At 38.5% G+C, this 13,509-nt stretch overlaps 1 protein-coding gene across 8 annotated transcripts in view; it reads left to right on the top strand.

Annotated features, from left to right (window-relative positions):
- Positions 1 to 13,509, top strand: part of LOC122540656 (dixin-like) — a 132,722-nt gene that overhangs the window by 32,370 nt on the left and 86,843 nt on the right. For 7 of the 8 annotated variants that reach the window (XM_043676669.1, XM_043676671.1, XM_043676670.1 and 4 more), the window contains 3 exons: positions 10,583 to 10,712; positions 11,476 to 11,601; positions 12,082 to 12,340. In XM_043676669.1, coding sequence (XP_043532604.1) covers positions 10,583 to 10,712; positions 11,476 to 11,601; positions 12,082 to 12,340 — 515 coding nt within the window. Of the gene's footprint in view, positions 1 to 4,055; positions 4,184 to 10,582; positions 10,713 to 11,475; positions 11,602 to 12,081; positions 12,341 to 13,509 lie in introns of all 8 variants that reach the window. The other variant, XM_043676673.1, reaches the window with a different exon arrangement.

The following is a 13,509-nucleotide window of genomic DNA, read 5'->3' on the forward strand; positions in this document are numbered from 1 at the left end:
CAAATTCAGCACCGCCTTCCTAACCTGAGATCTTCTTCCCGACCTCTCTGCCCCCACCCCAGTCTGACCTATCACCCTCACCTTGACCTCTTTCCACCTATCACATTTCCGACGCCCCTCCCCCAAGTCCCTCCTCCCTACCTTTTATCCTAGCCTGCTGGACAAACTTTCCCCATTCCTGAAGTAGGGCTTATGCCCGAAACTTCGATTCTCCTGTTCCCTGGATGCTGCCTGACCTGCTGCGCTTTTCCAGCAACACATTTCCAGCTTTGATCTCCAGCATCTGCAGACCTCACTTTCTCCTTAATATTCTGCATAATAATTAGCAGTGTGTATGCATTGTTGGCAATCGCCATTGGTGTACTTGTGTCTACAAACAGATCTTTTTCCAATTAAGTCTTTAACATGAAACAAAGATTGACCAAGTGATAGGAATAAGTTCAAATAAAACAAATAGATGTACAATACCTCCAAAAGAGAACGAGCATGTGAACATTTGAGGTTACCTTTGTCAGTTTTCGTCAAGTCTTGAATGTTTATAACCAATATGGATCAATATTTTTTCATATGTTAACTTATTTACAACATGTTCCATTTTAACATTTGATTTTTAACGCTTATATGTTTTCCTCTTTACCAACAATTGCTACCTATCACCCAAACAATATTTAGAATTCTGTGGTCATGCAGTGGACTAAACCTTCCATGTTAGGCAAATATTGGTGTAATTTTAACATTATAATATATTGTTTCTTTTTATTGTGTGATTTGGGTTATATGCAATAGGAAGGTCCCAATATTTATCCTTGAAATGTGTAGCTTGTACAGTACATTTTAGCTGTAAAAGCATTAGACGTTCCACAGAACTTTGGCCAGGATTCTCCTTCCTGAATGCTGACATGTTATCATGTGAATGTTGTGCGAGTTTAGGACTGGACTTAGTTGCGGTGTTTCCTGTGGCTGTATTGCACTATACTAGACCATTTCACTGAAAATGATATTCAGTTAGATCCGATTAAATCACAAACATACCCTTAAGTTTCAGAATGTTATTTGGCAAGTTCATATGATCTGTGACCTTTTATAGCTAGTGAGAAATGATCAGAAGACAGATGCGCATGGTCAGCAACTTTCAATACGTAGTATTGATTCCTTTCTTGTTTTATAGTGCAATGCCTTTTCAGTTTTCCTATCACTTTCCCACTTTTCTGTATCTGTATGAAAAAATTACCCTGTAGAATGGCTGCAAATGCATTTCAGAATTTCAGAAGAAAACAGACTGATTAGTCTATACACTTGTTATTTTACACTATAGTAATGTTCTTTTTATAGTGTGTAACATAAGAAGCTACTTGGGCACTATAGTTTATCATAGGGTTTTGTATTTATTGCCTCCAATTACACAATGTGATGTAGCATGATACATGGTAAAACAAGGAATCCATTCAAGAAAAAAAGCCCATGTCCCACATGTGCATTCCAGTTCTCTGACTTGCCGTGTCCTCTTATTCCCAACTCTTGAGCAACTATTGTTTTCTTTTTAGCCATTCTACCTTTACCCAACGATACTTTTCTCATAGATCCCTCTGTTTTGCCACTTCTATCCATCCTTTTCTGAAGAGATCATTGAACTTAATTTGTTTGGTCTTAACTTGCCTTCTTTCAACTTTATCCATTTTTCTCTCTGGGTCGACTTCCACTGTTTTGTCTTCCTATGAAAAAATCACAGATGTGTCTTTCTTTACATGAGCAATGTGCAAAATGTGAAGCCTGTTTTGAAGTATGCCTTTATTTGTGTTAAGGACAAACACAAAAATCAGGTATTTGCAAAGTATAGAATTAGATTTAACAGGAAACATCGATGCTGCAACAAAAAAGCCTGTCATCTGTGATTGCATGATATAAGGAAGACAGTTCCTTCCAGCAGAGCACCATTCAAATTAAATCCAATGTATGAAATGCTCTGAAGACATACAATTAGAATTATCAAAGTTATATGTCTATAAACTTCTCAATGATCTGTAAAGTTTAAATGAGCTGAATATCTAAGGTTTTGATGTTATCTGCATCATTCAACTATGATCAAAAAGTGTGGCGCACGAAAAACACAGTAGGTCACGTAGCATCTGAGGAGCAGGAGTGTTGATGTTTCAGGTATAAGCCCTTCATTTCCTGCTCCTCGGATGCTGTCTGACCTGCTGTGCTTTTCCTGTGCCACACTTTCGACCTCTGCAGCCTTCACTTTCACTTTTCTATTATTCAACCATAACCAATCACATTTCATAGATGACAATTCGTGTTCTCGAAACTTTGCAACCAGAGTACTCCATGGTGTATTTAATCATTTGTTCCTGTAATTATTGTTGTTCAGTCCTCTTTTTTTTTAAGCACCTAGTCGACTTCATAAAATTGTTATTGCGCCAATTTTTTTTTCACAGCTTCTCTTGCTACAGGCAATGCTCGAGAACATTCAGAATGGATAGGATAAATAGACAAAGTCTTTTCCCTGGGATCAGGGAGTCCAGAACTAGAGGGCATAGGTTTAGGGTGAGAGGGGAAAGACATAAAAGAGACCTAAGGGGCAACCTTTTCACGCAGAGGGTGGTACGTGTATGGAATGAGCAGCCAGAGGATGTAGTGGAGGCTGGTACAATTCCAACATTTAAGAGGCATTTGGATGGGTATATGAATAGGAAGGGTTTGGAGGGATATGGGCCGGGTGCTGGCAGGTGGGACTAGATTGGGTTGGGTTATCTGGTTGGCGTGGACAGGTTGGACTGAAGGGTCTGTTTCCATGCTGTACATCTCTATGACTCTATGAAATGATTTGCTCTGCTACCTCAGTACAATACACATTTGCATAGCTGAACCTAGAATGTGAACGTCAGCAGGTTACTTATCTGCAGAGGCATGACTACTAAGATTGACATGTTCCAACATGTGTCAATAATCAGAATGGGAGCCCACTTTGTATAGCTGCTCAGTACTTTTATGCCTGTGGATTTTAACTAGAGTAGAGATGCTGCAAACACATAGTTAATGAAAGAGACAGATATAATTATTTTTAACAACTCCAGGATGCAAATGATTTTATAAGCTTTATAAGTTTTCCAGATGTGAGTTTAAAATAACAGACATTGGGGAACAACTAATGCTGTTAGAAAGCAAAAAGATAATGATAATTTATTTTCCACCGCCGAGTATCCAGATTTAATTAAAATTGAATTGAGTGCACCTCTGTGGATACATTCACGTATTCAAAATAGTATTGTCCCTTTAGTATTATGAAAGATGAATAATGGTGCTTCACAGTCAAAATCAGAAAAAAAATAGATGATGTAAACATAATGGATATTCAGAGATGCATTTTAGAGAGGATTGTAAGAAAATGAGGAAGGTAGTGGGGCAAATCATTTTATAGAGCGAATTCCAGAATGTTTCAGAGTGTTGACGCTAACGGAAGAGGAAATGTGTATAAGGTTTCTTCAAAGGGGCATGATGTAGTGCTTGAGTAACTTATAGAAGTGAGAAAGGGAAAACCATGAAGGCACTTAAACTGGGTGAGAACTTCAAACTTGAGAATTGTTTGCGATAGATGGTTCCAGTAAAAATGGTACCTATAATGACAAACTTTGTACATACAGTTGGAAACAAATCCCTTTATTGATTCAAACAAGAGGTAGCAAGCTATATCAGTAGCCCTAAGGTCAGCCAGACAGTCCTAATGGAGCAATTTAATATGAATAGTGCAGCTATCATATTTCTCTCTGAGGCACTATGCTGGGGATCCTCTGTCTGCTTAGTAATATTGTATGGGAGCTGGGGGTGAACAAGGGCATCCCTGCAGCTGTGGTAAACTCTTGTTGCTTAGAATGAATTTTTCGCAGTTGCCGAGCTGGACTGAATCCAAGAATGCTGGCAGCTGTCAAATGAAGGAAGTTATACTCAACATGAACTACTAATTCATGAGCAGTGCTATGAAAACCCATTTCAAAATCTTTCTCATACTGGACACACATGTTTTTACTATAAGGACATTTGTTGGTTTTTTTCAGAACAAGGGTGACTCATAGATCATTGTTTTATGTGGAAACTAATCCAAAGACTCATTCAGTACTGATGTTTCATCTAAATTTGCTGGCAATGGCTACACATGAGGAATTGCATTCTCTAATCCATCACGGTATGTGAAATAAAATTTGAATATAATACACTGAGATGGCGAAGGTGGGAGCAATGTACTGTTGTCCTAATCCCTGTGCACCTTGGGTCACGACATTAAATAAAAATATTAAATAAATCCCAACATGGCAAACTGTATGCTTTTTCTACATTAGACATATAATTTTAATAAACTAGATTTCTCATGAAATCAAAACTATTGATTCGTTATAAAACAGAGCTTGAGTCTTATGATGCAATGGTAATGTCCCTACCTCTGTGCCAGAAGATCTGGATTCAACCGCAGACTGTGATGGCCACAGAAGTGTTTCATAACATGTCCAAATAGGTTGATTTTAAACCAAAACACATGCAGTATTTGTTAAAATGCACAATTTGTAATATGAAAATATAAATGTTTCTCCCTGTAAACCAAAACCTCTTCAGGTAAAGGAATTTTTTAAAAAATCTTCCTTTAGAGATTTACTGTAAAAGAAAAAATTCCTAACCAGTGGTGGCCAAGGGACAGCATGATGGCATATGGTTAGCACTGCTGCCACTCAGTGCCAGGGACCTGGGTTCGATTCTAGCCTTGGATACCTGTGTGTGGAGTTTGCATGTTCTCCCCATGTCTGCATGGGATGCCATTGGGCGCTCTGGTTTCCTCCCACAGTCCAAAAATATGCAGGTTAGGCGAATTGGTAATACTGAATTACCCTGTAGTGTGCAGGGATGTGCAGGCCACGTGGATTAGCCATGGTTAATGCAAGGTTACGTGGATAGGACGCAGACAGTGGGTCTAGGTGGGGTGTTCTTTGGAAGGTTGGTGTAGACTCAATAGGCCAAATGGCTCTATCTGCACTATAGGTATTCTGTGATATTCATTCAGGTTTTTTTTAAAATGGTAAAGCGTAGAATGTGCCAAAGACTATAAATGTGGTGTTTTTACATGTGTGGCAAAGTTATTAACCATGTGCAGTTGTCTGAGTTTTTGGCAGTCACTGCTTGCTCAGGAAATGCAATAAAAATAATTCTATTCAGACATCCTTACAAAAGAATGATCTCATAGTAAAAGGTGCTTCAGGAGACATGAGCTGAGCAGCTTGTTGTGCAGCTGGTTTTCTTCAAATGAAAATCCAGAAGTAAACTTAAAGTCTGCGACCACTGTACAAAGAGAACATTACCTCCTTTGTCATCAGGGAGCTGTGGATTGTTCTTCCAACGTATTTGATGTAATATAGCTTGACTGTGCCCAAACCATCTCCTTTTTGGAGGTAGCTGATTGTTCAGCTGCTGTTTTCCCAATCAACCTTTGATTCCAGTCTATCTGGTCCAGCTTTACTCTTGTCCCATTGAAGTCAGTTCTCCGCCAGTTGATTATCCTTACTCTGGGTTGACCAATGTCCTTTTCTGCATTCATCCGAAATGTATGACACAATGATCGCTGTGCCCCAAGTGTAGCTTCAAATACTTAATACTTAGACCTGCCCTTCCTTGAGTCATTGTCTGATATCACCATAATATCATAGATCCACATAGGAATTTGTGCTTGTAACTCCCCAGTATTATTAACAATGCTCCACGCAGTCACATACATGCAGCAAAATCCTGATTTAGATTTAATGTTTTCTCCTTTCCTTTCACACTACAGGTCATTCTGCTATAATGCATGTTTTGTTAATGTGAATTCATTATAATATAGACAAATTGTGGATACTGTTTCTAAAGTGCAAACTTTTAAACATGTGTTGGCTGTAAAGCAATTACAAGGTATTCTGCTTGTCCAACTTGCCTTTCAATATTTTACCTGCTACTTTTAAATTACTCACTGTAACTTTAGTTAGTTTAACTTGTTTAACTCTATATGCTCATTAGACATAGGAACAGAAGGAGGCCATTCTCATTGAATGCTCCATCGTTCAGTGATATCATGGCTGATCTGATAATCCTCAATTCTATTTTCTTGTCAATTCCCTGTAACCGTTAATTCCCTTGCTGATTAAAAAGTCTTTCTCTCTCAGTTCTGAATATACCTGATGATCTAACCTTTACAGCCCTCTATGGTAAAGAATTTCATAGACTGACTACCGTTTGAAGAAGAAATTCCTCCTCCTCTCCATCCTAGCTGGCTGACCCATCACTCTGAAATTATGTCCTCTGGTTCTGGACATTCACACAAGGCGAAACAACCTCTTTCCATTTGCCCTGTCAAGCCCTCTAAGAATCTTGTAAGTTTCAAAAATGTTGCCTCTCATTGTTCTCAACTCCATTGAGCACAGGCTTCAACTATTTAACCTTTCCTCATTCAACAATCCCTTCATATCCAGGAATAACCTAGTAAACCTTTCTACTTTCAACACCCAGTATATCTTTCCTTAGTTAAGTGTCCAAAACAGTTCCTAGTATTTCAGGTGTGATCTAACTCATGCTTCAAGTAGTTTAGCAAAATTTTGAAATGAAGGCCAACATTACATTTACCGCATCAAGACCTGCTGAACTTGTATGTTAGCTTTATAAATCTTTACATGAGGACTTCCAAATATCTCTCTGCTGCAGCTTTCTGCAGAATTTCTCCATTTGAATAATATTCAGCTTCTCTATTGTTTCTGCCAAGCTGAAAAATCTCACATTTCCCATGTTATATTCCATCTGCCAATTTTTTTGCCCATTCACTTAACCTGTCTATATCGTTTGCAGACTCCTAGATTCACTTTCATCATTTGCCTCCTTACCTATTTTTGCATCATCCACAAACTTGGTGTTAGCACATATACTTTCCTTATCCAAGTGACTAACCTATCTTGTGAATTCTTACTTTCCGTGTGAAATGTTTAGAAATTGCTTGTTTCAAATCAGTAGATTTGAAGTACAATTCTGAACAGCAGCTGCTCAACAAAAAACTAACTCAAAGCTTTCCTGTGATGCCACTCTTAGAAGTTTTTTTACTTTTCTCCTACTGCTATTTCAGCTAGTGTCTCTCTCTCTCTTCTTTCTTTCCCTTTTTTTTGATTTTGAATTATAATTGTCACATGTACCTAGGTACAGTAAAAGGTTTGTTTTGTGTTCAGTACAGGCAGATCATACCATATAAAGTGCATCGGGTAGTAGAGCAGAGTGAAGACTGCAATGTTACGGCTGCAGAGAAGGTACACTGAGAGCAGGTTCAACGTTAAGTTTAAAATTTGAGAGGCCCATTCAGAACTCTAATAACAGTGGGGAAGAAGTTGTTCTTTAATCTATTCATAAGTGCGTGTATAAAACACTTATATATCTTCTTCCCAGTGGAAGAGAGAATAACTAGGGTGGGATGGGCCTTTGATTATGTTGATTACTTTCTTGAGTCAGTGGATGGGAAGCTGGTTTGCTTGATGGACAGGGCTGTGTTCGCGACCCTGTGTAGTTTCTTGCGGTCTTGGGAAATGCAGTGCCCAGATAGAATGCTTTCTGTGGTGCAGTTATAAAAACTATTAAGAATCCTTGAGGGCATGCTGAATTTCCTTAGTCTTCTGAGGAAGTAGAGACATTGTTGTGCTTTCTTGATCATTGTGTCGACATAGGTGGACCGGACAGGTTGTTCATGATAATCACTCCCAGGAACTTAATGCTCTCAACTAGCACCATTGATGCAGACAGGGATGTGCCTTCCACTCTATTCCTGAAGTTAATGATCAGCTCCTTTATTTTGTTGACTTTGACTTTGATGGAGAAATTGTTGTCTTTACACAATGCTACTAAGCCCCTATCTCTTTCCTGAATTCTGTCTCATTGTTGCTTGATAGTTACCATATAATGGTGGTATCATCAGCAAACTTGTAAATGAAGTTAAAGTGGAATTTGCCGACACAGACATGAATGTATAAGGAGAATAGTAGGAGGCTGAGTATGTAGCCTGTGGAACACTGGTGTTGAGCATTTTGGCGGAGGAGGTATTGTTGTCTAGTCTTACTGACTGAGGTCTAGGGATCAGGAATTTGAGGATTCAGTTACAGAGAAGGGAGCTGAGACGTAGGTGTCTGAGTTTAGAGATGGGTTTGTTTGGAATTATGATGTTTAAAGGCTGTAATCAATATGCAGGAGCCTGACATAGGTATCCTTGTTATCCATATGTTCCAGGAATGAGTATAGGGCCTGAGAGATGACATCTACTGTGGACCTTTTATACCAGTAGGCAAATTGCAAACAATCAAGGCAGACTGGGAGCCTAGATTTGTTGTGAGCCATGACTAACCTCTTGAAGCACTTCATGATGATAGGGAACAAAGGCACCAGATAGCAGTTATTGAGAAACACTGCACGATTTTTCTTTGGCGCCAGGATGATGATAGCCATCTTGAAACAGGTGGGGACTTCAGATCGCAATAAGGAGGGGTTAAAATGACTGCGAATACTCCTGCCAGCTGGTCCGCACAGGATCTGAGTGCACAGCCCGGGACTCCATCTGGAAAAGTTGCTTTCTGTGTGTTCACACTCCCAGAATACAGATCTAATGTCTGTGACGGTGACCATGGGTATATGTGCATCCAAGGCTATTGGGACAGGTGACATCATGTCACTGACCTTCTGTTCAAAGCGAACGTAGAATGCATTGAGTTCGTTGGGTAGGGATATACTGTTGCCCATGATTCTGTTTGATTTCATTTTGTAGCTTGTTATGTCATGTAGGCCTCCCCACAAATGACAGTTGCTGGTGCTGATATTTGTTTCCAGGTCCTCCTCTTTTTCAATCATGCCGTTTGAATCTGCTCTGCTTCTGCTCATGCTGCATTAAAATTTAATGATAAAAGTCATATACCCAGTTATCATTGACAGAGATGGTCAGAAAGTACCCGATAGATAACCACGTTTACCTGAAGTCAGCTTGATCATTTAGTTTACTGAGCTTTTGAATAGAATGCTGTACAACTTCTTTTGGTTCACGATAAGCAACTGTATTAACATATTTTTCTTAAGTGAAACACTAGCTACGGTGACTCATCTGGAAGTATCCTCTGGGAGTAGATCTCTGTTCCCTCAAAGGATATCAAAACATGCTACTGGAGACCGATGATGATTCATTGTGCTGTTGGCTTTTAGTATTTTCATCAATATTTTTCTTTTGCAATTTCCACAAATGGAATTGTTAAATTTCATAGCATACTGCTACCTTGGATGCACATATACCCATGGCCACCGTCACAGACATTAGATCTGTATTCTGGGAGTGTGAACACACAGAAAGCAACTTTTCCAGATGGAGTGAGAACACCACTATGTTAGTAATGGTCATATTGACTATATGATTTCCTAACATTAAGCTGTTCGGCTTTTCTGATCCTTCACATCAGTTGTCACCATTTTAACTTTTATTCAAATATTTGTGAACTTCATATGAATGAAACCCAGAATGTTAGTGTTGTGGAACAAGAACAGTACTTTGCACAAACGTAAATTTGTCTGCATAGAATTTGGTTGAAACTACATAATATTTCATTTTGTACTACTACTCTTAGCAACTTTTTCATCTGAATACTTAAATGCCAGAATAAAATCTGGGACTCAAAGGTATAATGTGTAACTGACTTTACTATTTATTTCTGCAGGATTGTAACTGAATTAATTTTTATTACTGTAATAATGGTTCTGCAGTGTTATTACTTGTTTAACATTGCAGAGAGATTTATTTAGGTGGCACCAAGTTTTCTTTAACTCTAAGATTATTGTTTCTTTACCACAGCTTTGAGGTGATTAGCTTCCTTTACACAAAAAGAAGCAAGTCTTTGTAGTGGGAGGCAAAAGATTCAGGTTCAAATTTCTAGGCAGTCTTGTTCAGTGTAGGATGAAACTGCTGCTCAGTTCTTCTAGATTTTTATCCAGTGTGATACTCTCTCTGAATATGGATAGTGGCTGCCCACTATGTAGGGCTAATTATTGACTTGGCTGCAGTAAAGATGGTTAGGACCACAGGAGCCTTCGCAAAATAACCTCTCAGACTGTTAGTCTAGCAGTGAATCATTCCAGTACTTTCCACTATTCTTTTCTAGGGAAGAGTGTGAAAATACAAAAAGAATAATCATTTGAATTGTTTAAGCAGAATCACACCCATTTCTTAGTCATCCTGTACGTAGAGGCTCAATTGGCTAGACGGTCGGTTTGCAACGTAGAGTGATGTGAACAGCATGGGTTAAATTCACGCACTGGCTGAGGTTACGGCAAAGGACTCTCCTTTTCAATTGTCCCCCTTCCTTTAGGTGTAGTGACCCACAAGTTAAAGTGCCGCCAGTCATCTCTCTGTAATCTGTGAGCAGCTCAATGGTCTTGTACTAATTTGGTGATTATGGTGATTTGGTCTTACCTTTTAACAATGAAAATATCAAACTAAAACTTTGATCTTTGAATTGGCATTCTTTAGTAAAAATTTAATATTTTAATTCTTGTATCACAGCAACAGCTGCAGTCCTATGTGGTATGGGTAAACTCCCAGTTAAAGAAAAAGCCTGGATTGAAACCTGTACAGGATTTGCGGCAAGATTTGTGTGATGGCGTGGTGCTGACCCATCTGGTTGAGATTGTAGGTTAGTATATGTAAGCTATATACATAAGTGTCTAATATTTAGTTCATATTTTAATTCAGATCCCACAGGTTAAGGGATTTAGAATATTTATCAGTTTTTATCTGCCAATGCAAGGATATTTAGTTTTATGACATCATATGTTAGGCTTTTTGGAACATTTTTTATTATGCTATGGAAAAAGTGAATGCACAAAGTATAGTGTGCAGATCAATTACAAATATCAGATGAGGTATTGTCAGAGGGTACGTCAAAGTCCGATTTTGCCTCCTGGGCAGTGACTTGGACAGAATCCAAATTAGCTTCATATTGATTGAGAACTCAATCACAAGTTCAGTGCTGGGTATGCATGTCTATGAGAATAAAGAAGGTTAGAAAGAGAAATAATATGGTAGATGTATTTTTGAACCTCTGAAAATACTGGCTTTGTCATATGGGAAGAATGTTTAATATTGAAGCTAATGAAAGAAGCCAGCTTTAGAGTTATGCATCATGCAAAAATGTAATTGCAGTACATGTGTAAATTAAACATTAAAACTATTATTCAGTGCAGATAACATCATAGACATGATACATTTTCTTGCTGTGAATTGATGTCTGTTGACATCTTTGAGGACAGCAGGCGGTGACATCTTTTGTTGAACAGAATTGTGGAACAACATGTTATGTCTGTAGTTTGAAACATTTGCAGTAGGAAAGTGTGTGTGTACTTTCTAAAACCACTATCTCTCTGTAATCACTTGTTTTCTGTTGCTCCCTTATGAAGCCGGTGAGCAACTCAGTGACATTTACTTCAACCCTACCAGCCATCAGGAAATGAAAGAAAATGTTGAGAAAGTGCTGCAGTTCATAACCTCTAAAAAGATCCGTATGCACCAGACCTTTGCTCGAGGTGAGTCTACAATAACAAACCGTTGCTTTAACATGGCAATTTTAAAGTTTTTTTTTAAGAAAGCCACAAGGTGTATCAGAGAGATGGTCCTATTTCGGGGAATTGATTAAGTCAAATTCTATTTTTATAGGAAGAGGAGAAGGCCATTCAGCTCCTTCAGTCTGTTACATTCTGTTCTATTTTTGTTACGATCAACTTTGTCATGTAATACGGAAATCATATTTTGCATTTCCATTCCTTTTTCTATGAAAATTGCCCTTCCTTCTCTGACTTTAGGGATGATTGACAGTTCAACAGTGACAAGTATGATTTTATAGCACCAACAACATGCATAAATCATTTGTATTGTTCCAGTATTGCCTTCAGTTTCCAAATGGATCTTGTTGCTGAGTCACTTGCAATTGATTTTAAAAAAAATTATGAGAAGCGAAGAACAGATAAAGGAAAATTGGAAATAAACATGTTGTTTTTCTTGCCAAGATATCGTTGAAGGGAACCTGAAATGCATAATGAGACTGATTCTAGCACTGGCAGCTCACTTCAAACCATCTGGTGTTAGATCTGCCAGCCAATGGTCCACAGTACCCTTGGGGAACAAGTCTACAACTTCTTCTGACAATCACAGGCCCCTTTCTGCTACTGCCATGGTGCAAACAGCTGCTGCAGCTCTTGCAGAGGTTCGGCAAGATGTTTCTCGATCTGGACGGGAAGTATTCAGATACAAACATGAAGTACAGAGGTGAGAACAGGATTCTTGGTATTCCTGAACATGATACTTTTTGCACATTACTGTAGTATTTCAATCACTTTGATATTTAGTGTGGTGTTAATATGACCACTGTACAGGCAAAATGATTATATGTTTGTGCAATTTTAGTGATAGCACTAACAATTCTAAGAATCAGATTAAGAGGATTCCATACACAGTATAAAATTGAACTACTGCAAAGAAAAGCTCCAAAGTCACATTTTCTACAGTCAAAGTTTTTGTTCATCTCGTTGTGTACAAAACTTAAATTACTTTTCTTCATTATTTTGTCTTATATAATATATTGAAAACGAAATATACAAGCAACTGGTCTTGTTTCAGTTGTTTCTAGTGACTACAGGCGTGCAATAACTGTTGGCCTAACCAGTGATGCACACATCCCTTGAAACAAATAAACTTAAAAAGTTTTCTAAACAATGAGATTCTGTACTTGAGTGAGAAAAACAAACAAACACACTAAGAAGGGCCACTCAACTAAAACTTGCTGATCTTTGAGGGGCCCTATTCTCTCACTTGTTACCCTTTTGTCCTTAATATATTTGTAAAAATCCTTTATATTCTCCTTAATTCTATTTGCTAAAGCTATCTCATGTCCCCGTTTTGCCCTCCTGATTTCCCTCTTAAGTATACTCCTACTTTCTTTATACTCTTCTAAGGATTCACTCGATCCTTAGTCCCAGTCAATGTTTGGAAAGTTAAAATCTCCTACCATAACTACCCTATTATTCTTACAGATAGCTGAGATCTCCTTACAAGTTTGTTTCTCAATTTCCCTCTGACTATTGGGGGGGTCTATAATACAATCCCAATAATGTGATCATCCCTTTCTTATTTCACAGTTCCATCCAAATAACATCCCTGGATGTATTTCCGGGAATATCCTCCCTCAGCACAGCTGTAATGCTATCCCTTATCAAAAATGCCACTCCCCCTCCTCTCTTGCCTCCCTTTTCTATCTTTCCTGTAGCATTTGTATCCTGGAACATTAAGCTGCCAGTCCTGTCCATCCCTGAGCCATGTTTCCGTAATTGCTATGATATCCCAGTCCCATGTTCCTAACCATGCCCTGAGGTCATCTGCCTTCCCTGTTAGGCCCCTTGCATTGAAATAAATGCAGTTTAATTTATCAGTCCTACCTT

Source organism: Chiloscyllium plagiosum, chromosome 35 (genome assembly GCF_004010195.1).
Source record: "Chiloscyllium plagiosum isolate BGI_BamShark_2017 chromosome 35, ASM401019v2, whole genome shotgun sequence".
NCBI lineage: Eukaryota > Metazoa > Chordata > Chondrichthyes > Orectolobiformes > Hemiscylliidae > Chiloscyllium > Chiloscyllium plagiosum.